The 21956-nt window shown below is 39.5% G+C and overlaps 1 protein-coding gene across 16 annotated transcripts in view; it reads left to right on the forward strand.

Annotated features, from left to right (window-relative positions):
- Positions 1-21956, forward strand: part of LOC6728830 (maternal protein pumilio) — a 167366-nt gene that overhangs the window by 95267 nt on the left and 50143 nt on the right. For 4 of the 16 annotated variants that reach the window (XM_016177152.3, XM_016177150.3, XM_016177145.3 and 1 more), the window contains exon 2: positions 1099-1110. The exons of the other annotated variants lie outside the window; for them this stretch is intronic. In XM_016177152.3, coding sequence (XP_016035517.1) covers positions 1099-1110 — 12 coding nt within the window. The remainder of the gene's footprint in view (positions 1-1098; positions 1111-21956) is intronic. 16 annotated transcript variants of the gene reach the window in all.

The following is a 21956-nucleotide window of genomic DNA, read 5'->3' on the forward strand; positions in this document are numbered from 1 at the left end:
TCATGTTTTCTTCTTCTTCGTTTTGTTTTTGGCCGAGATGAAAAGCGGGTGGCTATCAAAAATTTAAAAGCTTTTCATGTATTTCCCGCTGAGCTACGGCGGACTCCTCCGCGGATATGTAAATGATATTTTCGAGTGGACGTCAAACGCAGTCATGTTTTCCGAGCCCAACCAACCCACAGACCACACGCCCCACTCCCCTCGCTCCATCCACACCTTCCCGCTCTGAAGGCTTTTCCACCCACCACCCACCACCCCATCCGCCAACATTGCGGTCGGAAAAGGCCACAGGGCAAGCGGCATTGGTTTCTGTTCCTCCGTTCTATAAGCCGCTTTGCCGGCCAATTTTCATCTCGACTTCCCCAGCCCGGCGCTTTGGTTCGCTCCCTGCCTCCTGCTCTTTTTCCCTTTATAGGCATTTTAAATTTTCCATTGCCCGGATTTTCAGCATTTTACAAGCCATGAATTTTTTAATAACCCTGCTGATTCCCCGCCCCTACCCCCGCCGCTCCAATCCCCTCGCCCAAAATGCAAGCGACAATTTTCGCGTCAATATTTATGAGAAGCGCGACCAAATTGAAGTTGACAACCAAACGAACCTAGGCCAAGAGTATCGCCTTTGAACTGCTATTGCTTTTTGTGGTTTTTCGTCGAGGATTTTCGGCGGAAGAATAAGCCAAACAAGGAACCAAGACTCCTTTTGTTTTGACCTGAATGGAAATGTTAAGTTGGCTTCTGCGATGTTGTGCAGCGCGTTCTATGAATATTTCAAGGACTTAAGTTGCTGGGACGTGAGAAAACTATGCTGAAATTGCAGGAATAACGAATTGGATAAGATCCAAACATTCTGACTCAATTACAAATCTTCCACACACACACACGAATATTAATCTGAATTTATTATAAACCTGAGCAGAAGCTGAAGTGTACAGCTCTTCTAGTTTCTAAACTGAAAGATTTATTTCGTGCGCACAATTCGCCCACTGAAATGTCGTTATAAATCTCAAGACCTTAACCGTATTTATTTGTCAACATATCTGAAATTGCATTTTCCGCAACCATTGCTCACACTCCATCCTTTTCTCTTTCTCTTTGCAGGTAGGTGACAATGTACGTAACTTCTTCTGGTGGGAAATATCTGGCCATCTGCACTTTCAAATCCCAAAACTCTTTGCCTCCACGGGTGATGTACACACATGTATTCTTCACAGATGGCTCCTTCCGACCATCGAAATATTAACCACTCAAATTGGCTTATTTATTAACAATTGCTGATTGTGTTATATAATCGTGTGCTAAACAAAATCTTCCGGCCAAGTGCGTCATTGCAAAAAGTGGGTGGGGTAAATATTAGCAATTAAGTGGTATTGAGTGAACCTAAAGTGAGGCAGCCAAATGCCAAAATGGAATTTTGTTTAGGCAATTAATGGCAGGCGATAAACAGAGAACAGGGGCCACAATCCTCAAACCAGGTGAATTAAAATTGTATCTTACGGATGCTGCATCGCAGAGAGCCATAAATTTGGCTTGCTTAAAGATAAATACTACTGCGAATTTTGTGTATTTAGAGATATATGCAATTAATATATCCAAGATATATGGTGGAATTTCTGGGGTGGCATTAGTTTAGTCATCATTTTTTGAAATGGCGACATCTAAAACAACGCCACGTCATCGGTTCTATAGGATAAATACCCTAGATATGGGGGGTATATAATGTTTGAAATTATTTTAGAAATATTTCTGTATTCTTCAAATGACCCAAAAAACATACACCGTATCAATGGTTCCACACTATAGTTTTTTTCTTGAATTTTGGTCTATTTAAGTTTATTTTTACACCACACCTATTTTCGTATAAACCTATTAAAATCTTAAATTTATTTGATCAGAAAAATTTGACTTAGTCAGCCGCGGCTGCCAACTAAATATAAACTTTAAACAAATCAGTTTATTTTATATTGAATTTCGTTCGGTTCATTTGCATCGAAATAACTGAAGTAGATATGACGTTCGAAAAAAAATAAAAATCGATCAGCGCGTGGAAATAGGGCTAAAATCCCATAAATAATTTGCATAAAAAACAAATGTGTAGGCACATCGAAATCTAAGAGTTTAGCACACATGCTGATAAAATGTATACCGGCTTTTTGAAGGATTGTTGTCGTCTGTGAAAGAAGGCAAAACAAAGACGAGTATAATATTAATAAAACAAGTTGGCAATTTATCTTCTTGACTTTGAAAACAAGTCAGACGGCTTTTGATTTGATTACTTGTGAAAGAATTTGTAGCATGACCAGGCCAAAATATCTATGGACATATCAAGTCAAATGCACAAATTAAATGTGATGCAACAACAAAGTACGAACTCAATTAAAAAGTTAAGCCAGATTTTGCTTTCACCATGTGTTTTCAAACACATATCGTTACTCAAGCGAATATAATCAAGAAGCCATAAAAGTTATATAACTTTTGTTTTAGAGTCAGTCAAAGCGTCGTAAAACAGACACAAATACGCAATTCCATCTGCCAATTTAACTTCCTAATTAACTAGACTAGTCTAGTCGAGTCAAGTCAAGTCGGTTCCCAAGTCCAGTCATAATTTCAACGCTGCTTGACGAAAATAAACGAATTCGAAATCTATATAGCAAGTTATACCTGAATGGAAAATGTCAAGATCGTAAACAAACCAAAACTTAAATAAAAAAAACATGCCATCGATGGGAATTTCAATAAAATGTGCCGAACAGCTGCTGTGCAGTCATTGCGATGGTTATGTTAATAATTTATTGCTAAAACTTAACAGCAAAGCTATCGGTTTTCAATATACTCCATCACATTGATTTGCAACAGTTGTTTATATTGCAATTAAGAAAGTCGTTGACTTCAAAAATAATGTGCAGGAAATTGCTAAACGTTAGTAGTAATGGAGTTGCGTTTTCAAAGACATAAGAGTGATTTCTTCATATTAAAACAACACTTACTCCAACTTATGAGGCAACCTTAGCGAAAAACCTTGCTTAACATATTGCACAATATTTTTATTTTTTAATTAGAATCAATTTTTTTTTTTGTTTCTCTGGCTTTTTCGTTTCGATTTCGTTTCTTTTTGTTAATTGATGGCGAGCAATTCCATTGGATTTATTGGTATAGATTTGTTTGTATACCTTACCAAAGTTGGTTAAAACCGGCAAAGAGTCAAAAGAAGAAGAAGAGCATTAATAAGCAACGGTAATCAAACGGAAGCAACCAAGTTGGTCGAGCGATCTGAAATGTTTATTGTGTTGCTGGGTTGGTCAATTTCCGGTTGACCGACAACACGATTATGTAAATGCGCTTAGAATGTGCTCGAATGCAATCTGTATAAAAATTATGGATTATCATTCACTTAGAAACTGTTGAGCCGTCATAATGAACGATAATCGTGTCTAATGATGGTTTCACAATTAATTGAATTGGCTTAAATGCGAAAGAGAGACAAGCATGCAAATACAAATACATAGATTCAGATCTAGCTATAAAATTATTCAAAAACAATTAGTACTTTCTACTACTGTTTTTCCGATGCTAATTAATAAATCTCCTGAATAAACACACCCATGTGAACTAGCCGATAGCATCTGCAGTTGCTCCAGATTGACAAATTTCGCCTTCAAGTCTCCACAAGACCCACACTAATTAATGTTTATCTCGGCGATCTCGGCACACTGTCGTTCATTTGGAAAGCTTGAAGAACATGGGGCCAAAAAGCAGGAATTAAGAATTCGCGACACGAAGAAAGAAGCCGAAGAGCTGGGGATGAAGTCGGAAGAACCGGTTGAGTTAACGACTCTTCTCGCGTATTGCCTTCAAATGGGTGTCAATGCTGAAGAAGCGACGAAGACGGCGCGACCGACCGTCAAACAGAATGAAACCGGTTCTTCAGAACCGCCACCTCGTAAACCAAACCCCCCTTTTCTTCGCATGTTGGGTGTTTGATAGTACCGTTAAGTAACGCGGTCAACATAACGGTGAACCAAAGACAGCGAAGAGTCAGCGTCGTTCTTTGGCTTTTGGCTTTGGCTTCGGCTTTGGCTTCTCTTTGGCAGATTCTTTATGCGACTGTCTATCTCGGATTTCTTTTCATTCAAGCCAAAAGTGCATAAGCCAAAATCTTGTTTGTTTTTCGTTTGCCATTTCCCTTGCCACTTTTTTTTTTTGGCCAATTATTTTCGCTTGGCCTGTAAGGCAGTGCACATTTCGTTCTTAGTTGGCCTGACCTGATTCTATGGCTCCTGTAGCTCCTATTTCCACTACAGTACCCTCTCTTCAGATTTTTTTTTGTTTTTTTTTTTGTTTGGTTCTTGTTCATGCCTTTGTGCTTCTGCGGTTGTTGCTGCAAATCTGTTGGCCTTTTTTTTGTCCAGCTTCGTCTCCGCTTTCAGTTTACCTGTGCTGTTCTGTTCTCGCTTCTGTTGTTGTTTTGGTTTAACGCTTTTTGACCTTAATACCCAATGAAAGGCGTCACCTTCATGGAATGGACCATACCCCCTCTCACTGCTCTTCTGCTACCAATTTCTTGGTAACTCAAAGTTAGTGCAAATTGAAACTGTCAGTCAAAGGGCAAAGGCAACGCAACTTCTACTGCATTCAAGCCCCAAAAACCCGTTTGCCCCCTGTCAGCTCTCACTTTACACTGACCCCGAGTTGCATTTAAGTTGACAATGTCAGCCTGGATTAAACCAGAAAAAAAGAACGAAAAGGTTTCGAAACCGAGTTGCAGCAGAAGGTAATGAAAATTGACCAAACGGTTTCCGAGTTACTTTACTGGGTGGTATTTTTGTTCTTAATTCCTTTCTTAAAACACCCTGAATTTTAGGTTTCCTCAATTAATTAATGCTTTACCAGCTAAGAACTAAAGATCAATCTTTAGTCCCATTACTCATTCTTGTGCCATGAACAACAGATACATTTAAATCCACTTTGACATCCACCAAAGCCATTTTGCAGACCCCTTTCCCCACAACTTTTGTATCCAAACTCACACACACCCCCCTAAAAATATATCAACACTATCTGTCATCAAGTAAAGTGTGAAAAATCGAAATGAGACAGCAAAACAAAGCTAGAAAAAACTAAAATTTGGAAACGAAAATAAATATTGCGCTGGCTCATTTTTAGCTTGCCAAAAATGCGCGACTATATGTTTTCGTATGTATTTCCCTTTTGGAATTTTCACCAGGTACAACCAAAAACAAGAAACCAAAAAAAAAAAAACAAGGCGGTCACAATGCGGGCGTAGCAAACAACATAATTCTGGCTGTCTGTCTGTCTGATTTGACACTTTTGTCGTGAGTTTCGAGCATGATATGATGCCGATGATAATGCTGCTGCTCATGATGATAATGATGATGATCCGAAAGAAATACTTAGTCATAGTTTTTCTGCTCTTGTTATTGTCGCCTGCATGTGAAGCTTAGACATTGTGGCTATGGAAAAAGTGGGTTAAGACTGCGGCCATTGTTGTGTGTCGAATTTTGGCATGTGCGTCAGGTTTTCCTTTGTTACTTTACCTTCTCCCCTACAATTGGCATTGAATGAAAGCGCCTCAAGTTTGTTTGTTGGCCAACAAATGCTCTGTATCTAATGAGGCCTTAAGAAGGAAAGGAAATTGGTTGCCCAGAGTTGGTTGAACCTTAAAAAGATAGTAATTGGAAAGTACGAAATCTCTGGGCTTTAAATTTGAAGCCTAGAAAGTTTAATTAAAATGTAAAATATTGAAATATTGAAGATCTAGCTTAAATCTAATAATTGTACATTCATCCAGTTCTTTGACTATGTTTACGTCTAAAAATTCGATCTAGTCATGCTGTCTTAATTTTATTGTTTTTTTTCACTGAACTTGACCGCTGAACATTATTTAAATATTTCTTCGATAAGCAAATGAATTCCATTGATTAAGCTAAATTTAGAGGGCAATTAACGTTTATTGCTAGTTCGATCTAACCTTCGACTTCTAAATTATTGCTTCTCAACCAATTCAAAATATTTGACTAATTTATTTAGTTTTCTTGTGCAGTGAAACATTTCATACATTTGTATTCAAACTGCAGTTCGAATTAATTTATGCTTTTACGAATTGGTTTTACTTCGAAACTCACTTTATGCAAGGCATTTCCATAATTTATTTGGTTTTGGTGTTTCGTTGCTAGATTCCTTTTAGATATCTCACTTCCTGAAAGTTTTCACCATTTCCCCAAGGACTGTCGGCTTAAAGTTTAATAAACTTTATTCCTCACCAGCCAACCGGGCAGCAAAATCCAAAAAGAAATGCAGTAACGTCTACGAAACAATGGTGCAATAAGAAAGAGCCAAAAAAAAAAAGAAAAAGAAAAGAAAATGGAGTGGGGGGAACTATATAGGTAGGTAGGTTACCTGAAAAGGTAGCTCCATGGCATGACACTCAAAAGTATTTTGTATGTCAATTGCTATTCAAGCTACTCACGAAAATACTGGGCGAAGAGGAAAAAGCTATAGAAGAAGTGCCGGCAAAGTGCCGCAAAGTTTATGAGCAGACTTTTCGGGGAGTCAAGAAGTTCACTTTTTCGGGGGGGAAGAAAGGCAGAGGCAGGGGTCACCCTCGAGTTTGTTAATTAAATTCACGGTAAGTGTGAAAGAAATGACTGGAGGAGCCGAAAAAAAAAGAAGTACGCTTAATAAATTTAAATTAGGGAAGAATTAGGACCAGCTATACGGGTGTTATATAATGTAGCAGAAGAAAGAAACAGAAATACAAAGAAACACATGCAACACGAGTGCAAACAATGCTGCACCAAAACAAGATACATGAAATATGTGCTACTTAACCGCAAGTGGACTCAAGTTCAGTTCTTTTTTCTTTCATTGTGGTCGGCGCTTTATCCATATGATATCATTATCATTATAATTCTCATTCTTCTGGCCAACTTCCTCAGGCCTCCCGCCCGCCCTTTCTTCGCAGCTGGTTTTACATGTTTAGTTGGTGTGCCTTTCTTTTGGTCATTGACTTGGCGAAAAGTTCACTGAACCTAAGTTTAAGACAAGGGGGGTTTAAGTTTAAGAAGCGCTAAAGTAGGTAGTCTCCGACTTTCAAAGGGAATGGAACGGAACGGAACCTTTCCCTGAACGCCTTCCAAGTGTCAGTTATATATGGGTCAGTACAACCTTTCCAAAGTCTGCTGGGAAAGGGTTTTGATTTGGCAACCAGTAGTTTGGCTAGAAAGTTGCGAATGGTACCTATAATTATAGTTATTACTTAAACTAAATTACCTAAATAAGCTTTTTAACTTGAACTCATGGTTACTTTACTTAAGTACTCAAAAAAAAAAAAAAATCAATCTGAAGCATTCACTGCTTAAGTTTTTGATTTAAGTACCATAGCCTGAGATCAAAGTCATCTCCTGCCCGATTTTGCATTTTCATCAGCCATGTCTGGACGTGTGTCTGGTGTTTTAGGTAAAAAGGCGGTGATGATGTTAATGGACAGGATAAAGAACAAGGAGTGGGTGGAGAATCAAGCGGAGAAAAGCGAACAAAGCAAGATGATTATGTATGTTGGTGGAGAAGAAGGGGTAGCCACGCGTTTTGATGGATGACATTGATTGATGATGATTAATAATGGTGCATTTTTATTGCTTTTCATCAGGCCAGCATCCATCCCCCATCCATTTGAGTTGTTTAAACACATTAAAGTTGGTACTTGTGTTGTTCGAGGATAACACCTGCAGTTAGCCAAAACAAGGACCTCTAGTCCTTGGTATATCTCTATTTTCATCGCACTCTGCTGCGTTGATTATTTCGCTTGAGTGCGGCGCAAACTCATCAAGGAGAGAAACCCAACAGGTCCACATTCCACTTTATCCTTCGTCCTTTTCGCCATTTTACGGCGCCATATGCTGCCACGCATATTCGCTCAATTAAAAAGCATAAAATTACATTTTCGCTCAAATGAACTTTGGTCGCCTTTAACCCTTAACCGCTTTCTCTCACTTTTACACAAGTCGTTGCACGTCTTTTGCTTTGCTATCCCATTTTTCTGGCCATGAGTTTCGTGGTCCTCTTCATCATTTTCCACGCAGTTTCACTCGTCATTTTCAGCTATTTCCATCTATTAATTTGTTCCGTTAAGACTTTAATGTCTCGCATAAGAGTTTACTAATAAATGTTTAGATTTGAACAAACTTTAAATGTTGATAAAAAAATATTAATATTTTATAGAATGTTTTAATTACTACATTGGCTTCCCCATTTTCATTTCCCTGATTCGCTTTATCGCATTTTGCTCGAATACCCACATTTGCGGTTTTATTTAAGCAACTTGACAGTTACTGCATCGTGTTTTTTGGGTCTTGTGCAAGGCGAGTCCATGTATTTTTTAGTAATTTATGTTCACCGCAATGGCATTTCATCAGAAAGAACCCCGTTCACCTGCACGGTCTGCTCATCAAGTATTACCCAACTTGACCCCGTTCAAGCTGCTAATTTGATATTTATAAAATAAAGCAAAAAAAGCTGGCGAGGAAAATGAATATTTTCGGTATTGTGCCACACGGCGTATACTTAATTACATTTTGTGTTTTACAAGTTGTTAATTTTCCCGGGCACTGCCAATAAATTAATATGCAAAGGCGCACAAACACACGCGCATATAAAAAACAAAACAAAAAAAAAAAAACGAGCATTTTTAGGGGCAACAAATGAAGACGCGAGAGGATGGCAACTTTTAACAGCCGGTCTCAGCTGAAAATTCCAAATCCTCGGCTCAGTTTAATGAAGCATGGTAGTCGTCCTTAAGTGCGCCAATACAGTGGGTGGGGGTGTGGAAAACGATGGGCTTTAAGGGACACAACCAATTTGTTTGTGGGGTTGCCATAGTCACATATGAATTTTTAAGTGCAAACATAATAAGCAGCTTAATGAACAGGCGGCACACACACACACGTGCACTTGGGAGACCCCCCCCCCCCCTCCCCTCCCCTCCCTCTGCCCAGCACAACGTCCATTTGGGGGCAACCCTTTTTGAGTATGCGAACCTTGTGTCATGAATTTAACACGTGTGCGTGTGCGTGAGATCGGTGCAGAGAGAAAGGGGAAGAGCTCTACAGCAGCGGACAAAATAATAAGGTCAAAAAATGAAAGGGTAACTTTTCAAGTTACACACTATTTAGAAATTAGTAAACTCATAGAAAAATATCATTAGCTCAAAAAAAGAGAGAAGCGATGAATATTATAATGGAACCATGTACATATATTTTAAATTATAAAACTAACTCATAGAATATAGAGTTATTACTTTGACAGCGATAGTAATAGCAATAGTGGGGCGTGCGGTTGTGCACAACCGTTTACACCCAACTTTATCATCGTTAACACTTTAACGGCTCTAGCGACTACCCAGCATTCTCATCTTGTCAGTCAGCGTTGAAAATACCACAAAGAACTGTCAAAGTCGTCGTCATCCTTCCACGAGGCCCCACGCCCACGAAGCCGCCTGGTTACCCAACCCCTGATAAGTCCTCCACAGGCACGAGCATCACCATCATCATCATCATCAGCTGGAGCGGCAGCCACAGCAGGATTGTCATCATATCATTCCCCTGTCGTGGGTGGATTTTTTGCGCCAGTTGTTGTTTTGCTTGTTGTCCCTTCGGTTTCTTTGTCCTTGCGTGTGTCCTGTCACCAGCTCTCGGTGTCTGTGTTTATTTGCTGCTGCCATTGGAGCTCTTGTTTTTTTGTTATTTTATGCTCGCACAATTTGCATTTTAATTATTTAAGAGAATTTTGATTAAAAAATATATATGTGTCCACGCGACGGGCACAAAAAGTTTGGTTGCTCTTTCTATTCATGTCGAATGCGCCGTTTTGAAAAAGGCTTCGAATTCGGTTTTCATTAACATTTAAATCAAATTTGGAAATATATTTTTCGGTTGTTTTTCAAATAAACAATACCTTGTTTGCATGCAAATAATAATTGCTTTATTAAAGTGTCAAAATATAAGTTCTGTTTGCTTGTATGTGCACTGATAAATATATTCAAAAATAATTATATTGAAATCAATATGATTGTATAAAAGAACATTCAAAATTCGACTTGCCTCACTTTTGCCTATCATCCATGGAAGTTGCTCTCCTTTTGGCTATTGCCGTGGTACAAACAAAAAGGAAAGCTTTTCGCTCGAAGGATTAAGCCGCTGCTAAGGGCTGATTCTGCGGCATCAGTTAAAAACAAACCCCCCTCGGCAGAGAATCCAGTCGGCTTGGTTATGATGTTTTATGCATGTGACGTGGCCGCGTTAATTCCGACACTTTCATCAAATGTTCTCTCTTTCATCAGGGGAAAATTTCATTCATTTAATTTGGAAATTTTTACGATTGATGTGGATGTTGTGGAGCGGGGAGTAAAAAGTGTTGAAATTTGCGCCTTGCTTTAGATGGCTCATTAGACGGGGAAGAACGGAGACATGGACATGGACATGCGGGGTGCCCAATTTATGTGGTCCCCCAACATTATTCAAAGTGACAGGCTTCCTTTCTCTGTTGCTCTCCTTGGAGACTACCTGTCAAGTGGCAGCCAGTGCAACAATTTAGATACGGATACATCCCGTTGCCTGCGCCCCCGACCGACGACCCACGCAACATGGAAAGTGGCAGGGAAAAAGAGAATACAGAAGCAATAAACATTTTTACAGCCATAAATTCTTTTGAGGCACACTCACTCCCCTTCCCGCCGCCAACTCATCCACCGACCTCCTCTCCTCACTTACTAAATTCTTCATAAATTTCTTATTTTTATTACATTTTTGAACTTACGAAAATTTTGAAATGCCCCTCGCTCTGCCACTCTATGGCCTGGCCTGGTCGTCTTTGCGTTGGCTCTTGTTGCATCTGAAATAAATTTTTAATATCTAATTTTTTATTTCCTTTCTTTTCTTTGCAGGTAAGTTTTATCCATCAACGGAGAATCGAGAACGAACACCACCATCTCCATTCGGGTTTAGCACCCTGTTCCTTGGATGTTGGGAGCACATGTGTAATGGTTTTTATTCTCGGTTTCTTTTTTATTACACTATCAAATGCATTTTGGGGAATCTACTTACAAAAATTACATTTCCGTGGCTTTTAAACTGAGTCAGAACTTTAATGCCAAACAGATTCTCGGGCGAAGCACTTGTGCGAAAGTAAACAGCATTATATTATCATATTTTCTGTATTGAAGATATTTTTATTGCTTTTCAAATGGAACATTTCCTTAATTTAGGTTTTATTTGTTAGGGCTGCTTATTGAAAACAACAATTTTAATTTAAATTCAATGGATCTAGAGTTTTTGTATGTTATTTTCATGCCTGCTTGTAAATGTAGTATCATAAAAGTACAATTTAATAACCAAAACAATGAACTCAAGACTGCGAAAAACACCTTGAACTATATTACACCACTAATGTTCAGCCTATAAACATTTTTAAAAGTATCATTATTAACATACGTGAAACATTCGCGCACATGCCGTATACTTCAGGCCTTATTTTGTACCCATGCTTTTAGGGTATTTTGAATTAACAGCCAGTTCGATATTCGTTATATATATATGTTTATATATTCAATCGAAATGGTTTCATTTGGTGTCAAGGTGTTCTGGGTAATTGGTAATTATTTTCATCATTGTTAAAAAGAATCCCAAAAATATGCAAATACTCTGGGTCACCTTTCTAGTTTTTTTTTTTTTTTGTGTTCAATATTTAATTTTTGAGTTGATTTCCCCCGAGGTTTTCAGTTTTCAGCCACATAATTAATGTCTACTTAAGTGAAATGACAGTCGGTCAGTCGCTCTGATTTTCCGCCACTCTCGATCCCTACCGCCCACCGCCGTCCACCGCCCCCTATTTTCCACCCAGCTAGTTTAATTACTCACTAAGCAGACTATATAGCAACAGCGAAATCGGGCGAGTGGTGCGCAGTCAACAGTGTCTGCTAAAAATATCTCATCACCGCACACACCTGCACGCCGGACAGCCCGATGTTCGTTGGCTGCGCTGAGGTAAAAATTTATTTTTAATTTGGAAGAATATTTTCACAATTTTTTCCACTCTACTATACTCACACATGTTCATGTGTGTATGTGTATTCGGTTTTCCTGATATTTGCTATAGAGAAAAATTTTGGATTCTTTTTTGCGTTCTGCCGTTTTCTTTTTCTCCTGTTTAGATTTTGATGATAGAAAAATATTTTTCTTTTGGCTTGCATGGCAGGCAATTTACACATTGTTAAAAATTACGTGAAATATATTCGAAAAATGTGTCTATATTTAAAGAAAATGTAGGAGACCGGAGAATTTTAGGCATTTTAATGGCACACAGACTGGAATTTGTAGAAATTGGATTGTTTTTTTTATTTATATGTAGGGGAAGACTTCTCCAAATGGAATTGGCTGAAAAATACGACAATCTAATTTGGCCAATACTCGCCGTTATTTATGTATATGTGCTTGCCGCATAAATTGACCTTTTGACCCCTCTTGTCTTCATCTCAGCCTAACAAGCTCACATCGCATATTCATCGTTTTGTGGGGCTCAGTTAATAAATTGAATTAACCCAACCAAACAGAGGCAACGTTGTGAATTCAAATTGGTTGACATTGTTGTCGCTTGTCACCCACTCAGGGGTTAAACGGGCAATATAATAGGGAGTCGAAAAGGGGATGTGAGCGCTGTACAAAGCTTCATCGTTAGGCTATGCATTGATTTCCACTCAGCAATTGTCTATTTTAATTGAATAGCTTGCAATGCAATCTGAGTTAATCAGCTTTTGTCCGTTAGCCCAGGTACAGTTGTGTTCACTGATATTTTCCATTGCTGTTGTCTTCAGCCGCAGATGTAGAGTTGTACAGTTGTGTTCAATAATATTTCAATTAACCCGCTCTCGTTGATATGACGGATCTTTCCTTTATGCACATGTATGTACGAGTGCTGACATCATTTCCGTTTTGCTGCAGCAATGCAAAAAAGAATTCAATTAGTGTGGCCGTAGGCAAAAATATAATGCCACGATAAGTGGACAGTCCTCGCTCCTCTTTCCTTTTTTTTTTTTTTTTTTCAGTGGTCTCCTCATCTCTCCCTCTTGCATTCAGTGGCTGTGTCGCATTCATTTGGTTCTGTTTTGCGCCGCCTTAAATGAATTTTGATTGAGTTTAATTAAATTTTATTAGGTTTTGTCACCCTCTCCACATGGACCGATGATGATGTACGTCCGGTCTACAAGAGGACGGTCAAGTAAGGGGTTTATTCTATGGGGAGCGAACCGAGAGAGGGATCCCTTGGTTTTTTTTTTCTCTAAAATCACAGCATTTGCTTTTGGCTTATTATTGTAAAGTGAACGGGCGTGATGCATTTGATGTCTATATGGACTTAAACGAGGGTTCTTCATTAGTAAGAGAGAAGGATGGAACGAGTGAGAAAGAGACGGGGGAATATGACTGTCCGAGACATATAAAATTTCACTCATTCAATTCAGATTCGTTTGTTCAGTCAGTCAGTCCTCTTCTCGCTGCATTCACATCCATTTACGATGTGTTTATTGAGTCTTTGGTGGCCTTTGAATCTCTTCTTTCCAACCGGCTCAATACCCCACTTTTTCCCACTCTTTTTTCTGTGTGGCCAATGAAGTCGTCTTTGGTTTTTCTTAGCTATATGGAATTGAATTGAATTGAAGCATTGAACTGTCTTTTTATGGCTGGTAAAATCGTTTCGCTTCTTTTCGTTTATTTGCAACCTGCCAAAGCGGTTTGAAACCAAATATCTTTATTTTTCAAGGCGTTGAAGGCGTAGGAATTTGCTCTAATTGGTGCCAGGTTTCGCACTGAACGAGTATCTTTGCTAGAGGCCGTTAAATTGCCAACTTTATTACTCTCATTTTCTCATTTGCCAACATTATTTGAAAGTTGCAAATTGAAATAGATTTAAATCCTTTAATAGACATCAGTCAAGCAAATCAGGTAATTTAAGACCTAAAAAGGCCACTAGTCATAGATGAAATGGGGTAGGCGAAAATACCTTTGTTCACGCCCTTCGGTTGATGGGGTTTACGAGCCACAATTTCATACAAATTTAAGCTCTTAAAGATGACATTTTGATCTGTTTTGATTTCCCCAGAGAGGGTGTCCTGTGTGTCCTTGCAGTCCTGTAACGTGATTTCTTTTTCGCATTCTCCCTTTTTCCACTGCCGCCCCCTTTTCTGCCCCCTTTGCCCTGGCGAACTTATTTTGGTTAACGTGTTTTTTATATATTCCCACCCATATATGTGTGTGTGTATGGCTCGGGTTTATTGCTGCTTGTCTGTGCGGAAAAGAGAGGGAATTGGCGGGTAGGGAGTAAGCGAGATGGCGAAGGGTCGTCGTCTCGCATATCCTTAATACATAAAATATGTTTGATGGTTTCGCCATGCTCATATGTCAAAGGTTAGCGCACGTGCTCACGCTCTCAGAGTGCTTTGTTGTTGGCTGGGCTGCAAAATCGAAATTTAATATATATCCATCGGCATATATATGTATATATATATCTCACATATATCTGCGTGGAATTAAAGTATCCTGCGAGGGTGGTCCGGCCGGTCTTTGGTGATATATCGAACTCCATTTTGCGGTGGCTGCTGAAGGATTACCCCGATTTTTGTGGCACATCTCGCGCATTTATTTGGGATTTTTTTGCTCCCTTACTTCCCTTTGAAACCAAAAAGTATCTTGTAAAAGTTGAATTATTTATGATGGACTCGCAGTTGGGCCCCCCGCCTCCACCACTCGACTCTTTTTTTTTTTAAAGATCGATTGATTACATTTTCGAAGGGGCATCTCCTTATCGTCGCATTGGCAACGCCAACAACTTTCAATTAGCCTCCGGTCGGGGCAACATAATGACAATTGATTGCCATTGTCAGGCGATATCTACTCGGGCGATAGAGCCGACAAATCAATTATAGGTCCCAATGCGTTTTCTATTTCTATCGTTCGCTTTTTATCACCCACAAATGTTTGTCATGTTTACCTTTTTCCGGAACAATTCCATAATTGGAGAGCCTCTTCACTGTGTGTGCCACATAGAAAGTTTTACGAGTAGGAAATCTTTTGGGTGAAAATCTTTCGACGACCAAAGTTAATTTCTGTACATTGTGCAGAGAGAGTGGAGCGACGATGTCGAGTGTTATTTTTGTGTGCAGCCGCAAATGACAAACATTGTTATCGCGCCTCATCTTCCTTTGCCCGCCCCATTGTAGTTTTCTTTATCTTTGCCGCAATGTCAGCGACAATTGCTGGGTAAACATATTTACCCAAAACCAAACCAAAGACATTTCAGTCTAGTGCTATTTATGCGACTTTGGATGATTTTACTGCAACTTATGGGTCGCTGGAAAAATAATAGATGGCCAATGATTCACAAAGTCAATAGGGGAGCCTCTCTTTGGCAACATTTGTTGTGAGTTTCAATTTTGGTTTATAATTCAATTAGCTGAAGTAATTTCAGTTCTTTTCTGTTTGCTTAGTTTCACACAAGATTTTACTTAAAGATAGTGTTTATAATGACCACCATATAAGATGAAGGGCAATGCGAAGTTCTTGGCTCATTTTCCTTATCAGACCGCCAGAAGCTGTTTGCCATATTTGCGCCGTGATAAATCTGTACTACTTTAGCTCACCTTGCGTACAACCGCCGACGTATCATATAACCGGGAGTCCAGACAGACGGATGAGTTTAGGGCGCAGTGTTTGCTGAGATTCTTTTCACCGACGTGAACTGATTTGCCTGGCTGCTGCAAGTTTTCAACCCAAACCCCGGAACCCTCGTCACATTAATGTCTCTATAGCTGTCAGTTTAGTCTCTGCCCGTGCAGGTGGGTGGTTCTGGCGGAAAAGTGGGTGAAAGTGGATGGGGGTTTGCAGAGGGTGAAGTAAGGGGCGTGTCTGTGCTTATCAGTGAAAACATTTGGCCAACCTACTCTGCCAACCTTCTCTGGCGGCTGTTTAACGGGTTGCCTTACTGGGGATAAGGTTTACTTTTTTCCCCCAGTCTGCCAGCAGCCCTTCATTTTATTATGCCCTATTCTTTTTTCTGGGTAGTTAGGAGGTGCAAATGTGCGTAACTTGCCACACTTTCAACACCTCGTGGCAGTTTGGAACAAAAAAAAAAATAGAAAAAGAAAAAAACGGAAGAAAAAAGAGGCAACCTTATGGCGTAGGAAAAGTTTCAATCTGCGTGTAGAGGAGCCCCACGGGGCGTATGTGCAATTTTTGCGATGTAAACTTTTTGGCATTAAATTGCCAGAGATTTTCCTGCACTTTCCCTAACCCAAGGCGCAGCGACAATTAATCATCAAGTCGCTGGCAAACGGCGAAGGCGCCCCTTTTACACGATTCTTTTTTAGTGACAAACACATGTCTTCGACTTGGCGAATGGGGGTATACCTACCCATCTACCCATCGTATTTTCGTTCTCACGCCTGACTAATCGTTAAACAATTGTTTAACATTAAAATGGCCACATAATCACATTAATTAGCATTTTCGTTGCGCTTCGCCAAAGCATTTTACCTTACCCCTTTTTCCCGCGCTTTCATTGTCGCTAGTTTGTTAGTTTGGTTGGTGTGTGCCAAAAATCGTGTACTATATACATACATACATAGTTTCTGCGGTTTGTCGTTCCTGCACACCAGCTGTTTGATTAATTTGATGGGTGTGGCGGTATTTACTTGGCGATTTATGTGTGACGTGTTTTTGAAAAGCAAACAAAAGGGAGGATCATCTGCCATTTGCATTGGCACCAACGAATGCCACTTTAATCGATTTTGCGGCAAGGAAATCGACAGGATTTCGATTGTTTGCTGAATGTTTGCAAGAGCCCATTTGACTGGCTTATATGGTTTATTAACAAATTCTGGTTATATAGAGTATACTTTCGATATTTTATATTTAAATTTAATTTAATTACTTTTAAATGCGTTTCGCTATGCAAACGGCAGTGTTGTTGGCCTGTGTCTCACCCATTCATGTTCCCACTTGAATTCATATAAAATTCAATAAATTCCGAACACGTTGTTTACTAATATATTTAACTATTTTCCGCTTCTGCCAACTGTTCAAATCCATTCTGTTTACCGACTTTTTGGTCCATCGGTTCAATGCAGCACATTTTTGTTTACACTTCGCCCGGATTCCGGATTTCGAAACAATATTTCGGTCTGTTTTTCCCAGTCCATTCTGTTGAACTGAACCCAATCACTTTTGTTTACCAACGCGTAATTATTGTTGCTTATTTGTTTACTACTTTCATATGCATAATTACTGATATAATTTCAATTTAATTGCAATTAAGTTTTTGCGTAATTTGCGTTGTACAACACAAGCAGCAAAAACAAAATCTGTTCGCACAAACTTTGAATACATTTTGCGGCCTTTTTTTGGGGAGGAAGCTTTATATATTTTTTTTTTCAGGGTTAGTGAGGATGAGGTTCCACAAATCAACATGTTCGAACCATTACCTTCAGCTCGCCCGCTAGTGTTTGTAAATAGTTGCTCAAATTGTTTTTGTTTGCTCTTGGAAGATAAATTGTGCAGAATTTATTTATGGGGATCCGCAAGCAAATGGATTGATTCGAGGGAAGGAGATTTCCTATGGATTTCGATGGGGGAGGGAGAGGCAGTCTGCCTCTCATTAAAGTCGAGGCACTTAATAAATTGTCCATCATTAAAAGTTTTAGGCACTTTAAATGGGCCAGCCCGAAATGCTAATGGAGTTGCCCTTATAAACTGAACGAAAGCGGTCTTTATCTCTTGAACATGTAGCGAGATCTGTGTGGCTAATTAACATGATTTATGCCACAAATAAAAGTCAGTTGTTTTTACTCAAACATTTCGCACAACTTTCATAGGAAAATTGAGCATAATTAACGGGCAACGCAAATCACAAGGCTTTCTAACGCTTCCAACACAAGTTGTATGTGTGTATACCGAACAAGATTATAAATAATTGAAACATTTATTGCAGTCATAAGCAATTGCAAATCTAATTATAATTAAGCCGACTCGAGTCGCCGCCAAAATCGCTCTCTCTCTCACTCTCTGCATCGAAAAAATAGTCAAATGTATCATCTAATGCCATAATATATGTCATAAATTATAAGAGGCAGATGGCAACTGGCAACTGGGTATCTTTTGGTTTGGCCAAGCTCACGGGATGAATCTGTGAAGCTTTCTAGGCATTCTCATACCCAATTTGCCATACTGCACCTGCCATTTGTAATTTGGCTCGCTCAACGCATCACACACTTATTTATTGTTAAGTGCAGTCAGTCTGCATTTTTGTATTTTCCTAAAATTTTATTTCCAAATAATTATTTAATAATTAATTTAAGTTTCTAGTAAATATAATTTTTATTTGCTTAACTGACCCTTGGTTCATTCCATTTCAATTCCATTCCATCAGTATTGTTTATTTATTCTTCACAGATTTTCCGAGTATTTTCCCTCGCTTTTCATTCGTTTTTGATGCCTTTTTATGCGTTCTGGCCCTATTAATATGCGCCCAACGTATACGTAATAAATTATTGTCTTGCCATTTGTACAGTTAATCAGGCTCAAAAGGTGAACGTTGCTGCTAGTGTCCAGATATAGACTACTATATATATTATATATACGTTTGTAGGAATCCTCAGCTATATAGATGTTTCATGGCTGGTGAGGCGGCTGCCAGCGATTGCTTTGCAATTTGTTTCGCTGCCTTTTTCGTGGCAGCAAATTGTTGGGGTCTTGTCGAAAGTCGCCTGGCTGTGATGTTGTTCGTGTTGCTCTTGCTGTTGCTGCTACTGCTGCAGCTTCATGTTCGACTGCAATTAATGTGGACACTTAATTAATCATAAAAATTGGCGAAAAGTGTTTACGGCTCATTTAAATTGACAAATGCCGTGTGGGCTGCTTTCTGGCCATGTTTGTCTCTGCCACATCTTGCCTCCTTGTTGCATCATCAAAAAGAAGTGAAACAACCAAAAAGCGTTCTGACCTGATTAACATTTTCAGTGTCCGCCCTCGGCAATTTCCCAATGCAAATTATTCATAAAGCAGTGCTCATAATTTCGTGATTATGATAACAAACTCATTTGTTTTCCATCTCAACTTGTTGTCGAGTCGCATCAGCATCAGCATCAGCATCAGCTTTAGCATCAGCATCTCGCAAAGTCGCAGGAACAACGTCGACCATCTGGCCGCATGTCTTTTGCATACTAATTTGATGATTTTCGACGAGCTGACTGATGTCTGGCAGTTAGATGCTTATCACTGGATTAGGCGCCCAATGAGTCTGGGGTGTATATGAATGCGTATGTTTGAATGGAATGAATGTCTTCTGGGAGCAGCATGTTCAGCCGCTTTTCGCTTGTTATTCTGACAGATACACCGAAACCGTCGTCTTGTTATTGGTATTCTAATCAGATGGCATTGTGAAGAGGGTTGCATGGCATCGTTTTCGGATTTTCATTTCGTTAAGATCCTCAGAAATTTGATGCCAATTAAAAGGGTATTAGACATTTTGAGGGCGGAAATGTAACGCTTTTCCTATCAGTGTCTCTTAGTATTTCAAAAAAAAACTCCACTCCAAATGCTTAGTACTTTAATTTTGTCAATATTTCCCCTGTTCATTTTAAGCCTCCTCCATTTCCAATTGCCATAATTGTATAGAAACCCCGTAGTCATTTAGGTTTTTTCCCCCTAATGTGACCCTTATTCTGACATCATCTCGATGGATTATTACTACCTCTTGTCCGAGTTCATGATCTTTTTCATCTAATGGCGAAACTCCCTCTAATTATGCGATGCATCACAAATAAACAAATTTCAACTGGAGCTACTTTTGTTGGCCTCTAATGCCGTGCACGTACCGAGTTATTTTCCCCCCTCCGCCCACGACCTTCGCACCCGCACCACCAATTTCCTCGAGCCCCATCCACCCCCCTTTGGACGACCCATGGACGCACTAATTTTATGGCTTAATATACTCTCACCATGGGTGGCGGGGAAAATTGCGTAACTATGAGAGGAGGGGGTCGGGTGAAATGGTATGGATGCTGCTGGTTCTCCAGCGCAAAATTGGCACTCAACGTCAGAGTTTCCCATTCCTTAGGGCTGTCACTCATTTGCTCATTCCACAGTTTTCCCCGCTTTCCCCCCCCCCCCCCCCCCCCCCCTTTCTGCCCACTTACCATTCATTGCGTTGAGAGGAAAAGAAGAAAAGACGAAAAGAAGAGAACATGAAGAAAAATATTTGTCACGGCAGCTTGGAATTCTTAATTTTATTACACTTTTTTCTGGCGTGCGTAACAGCCAGCTGAAAGGGGGCGTCATGGTAGAAAGGGGGCGTGTCTAAGATGAGAGGATAGCCTCGTTTTCTGTTTGCCACCGCGCCCCCTTTTACTTTTTTCGCCCCGGATTCCTGCATGCAAATTTGGTCTTGTCGGAAATGACATTTTCATGCGTAAATTGAAATGTGAGCGACGTGTTTGGGGATTTGTGTCGCAGCACAGCCTTTTTTGCAAAAAATAAAAAATAAAAAAAAATAAGAGAAGAAGAAAAACCCCGCACTCTGCGGGTGAAAAGCCGACCCCACCAAATGGGTAAAATAAAAGCAAATTGTCATAGCTTTTAATTATTTTTTCATTTGGCTGGCGCCGCCTTCAGAGGATTTTCCCTAAACGAGGTACTTAAAATGGGGCAGTATTTTATAACATGCTTTTTTTTGCGGTAATTTCGTTGGTCAGTTAATTTAATTGTGGGCACTGCAAATATATATTCATTTATTTAAATTATTTCTAACCAATGTATCCTCTTTACTTTACTTTCAGGTAAGTTCAACTTCCTTCAAGGCAACGAACACAAAACGAAATCATTCGAATGGCAGCTAAGTTTCAAGTAGACTCCTCTATATTATATATCAGCATATACGAGCATCTCTTATATATGTACATATATACCCTTTAGCAATATCGAAAGCATTCTCGTTTTTAATTATAACAAAACACAAGACTCGTCAACAGACGACTCGAAAATTGTGTCAGGCGGCCGATGCGAGAGTTTTTCTGTTGTTGTTGTTTTGCGGCTTGCCCTGATAAGCGAACAATTTCTATAACATTTCCTGTGTTGCCCGATAAAAGCAGTGAACAAAATGTGGCCCTGATAAAGGCAGAGCATATTGCAAAGTTCACTCCCTTCTTCTGAAGAGAGAGGCATATGAAATTTTGCTTGAGCCTTGCATATTAGATTTTCGAACCCGGAGATTCTTCTCACACATATAAAATATTCAGGCTGTGGAATGGAATGAATGACGATGAGGAGCAGCAGTGGGCTGGATTCATATGAACGTATAGCGGGATAGGAGGAAACTTTCCCCAGACTTTAGTTGGTCGGGGAAAATTGAATTTCCTGCTATTGACTTTGGGGGAAAGAACACCGACAGCGAACATAGCACAACTTTCATGCGAGCATAGGCAACACACCAATGAAACAAAGAAAAAAAATTACAAAAAATGTCAAAGGAGCAGCAAAAAAGTTCAAACTGAAAAGCAAAAATTGCAAAACACAAATCGAAAACTGATGTCTGGGGGAGAGTATGCATTTTTTTGTTAGGTGTATTTTCCGTTTTTTGGCTTCCAAAACATTCCCCATTTTGTTGTGTTTTTTTTTTATTTTTTTTTTTGGTTTGTTTTTGTTTCAGCTAGCTATGCCGCGCCAACATTCAATAAAAATTCAATTTGCAATTGAATTTGTTTTCACTCGATATCCTTCCATTTCACTACTGTCCCCTCCGTCTCTCTCTCTCTCTCTCTCTCGCTGACTATGCCTCTCTTTCTGACAGCATTGCAACTTGGTAAACATTGCAAGAATCGCCAATAATATTATACATATCCCCAA

Source organism: Drosophila simulans, chromosome 3R (assembly GCF_016746395.2).
Source record: "Drosophila simulans strain w501 chromosome 3R, Prin_Dsim_3.1, whole genome shotgun sequence".
Lineage (NCBI taxonomy): Eukaryota > Metazoa > Arthropoda > Insecta > Diptera > Drosophilidae > Drosophila > Drosophila simulans.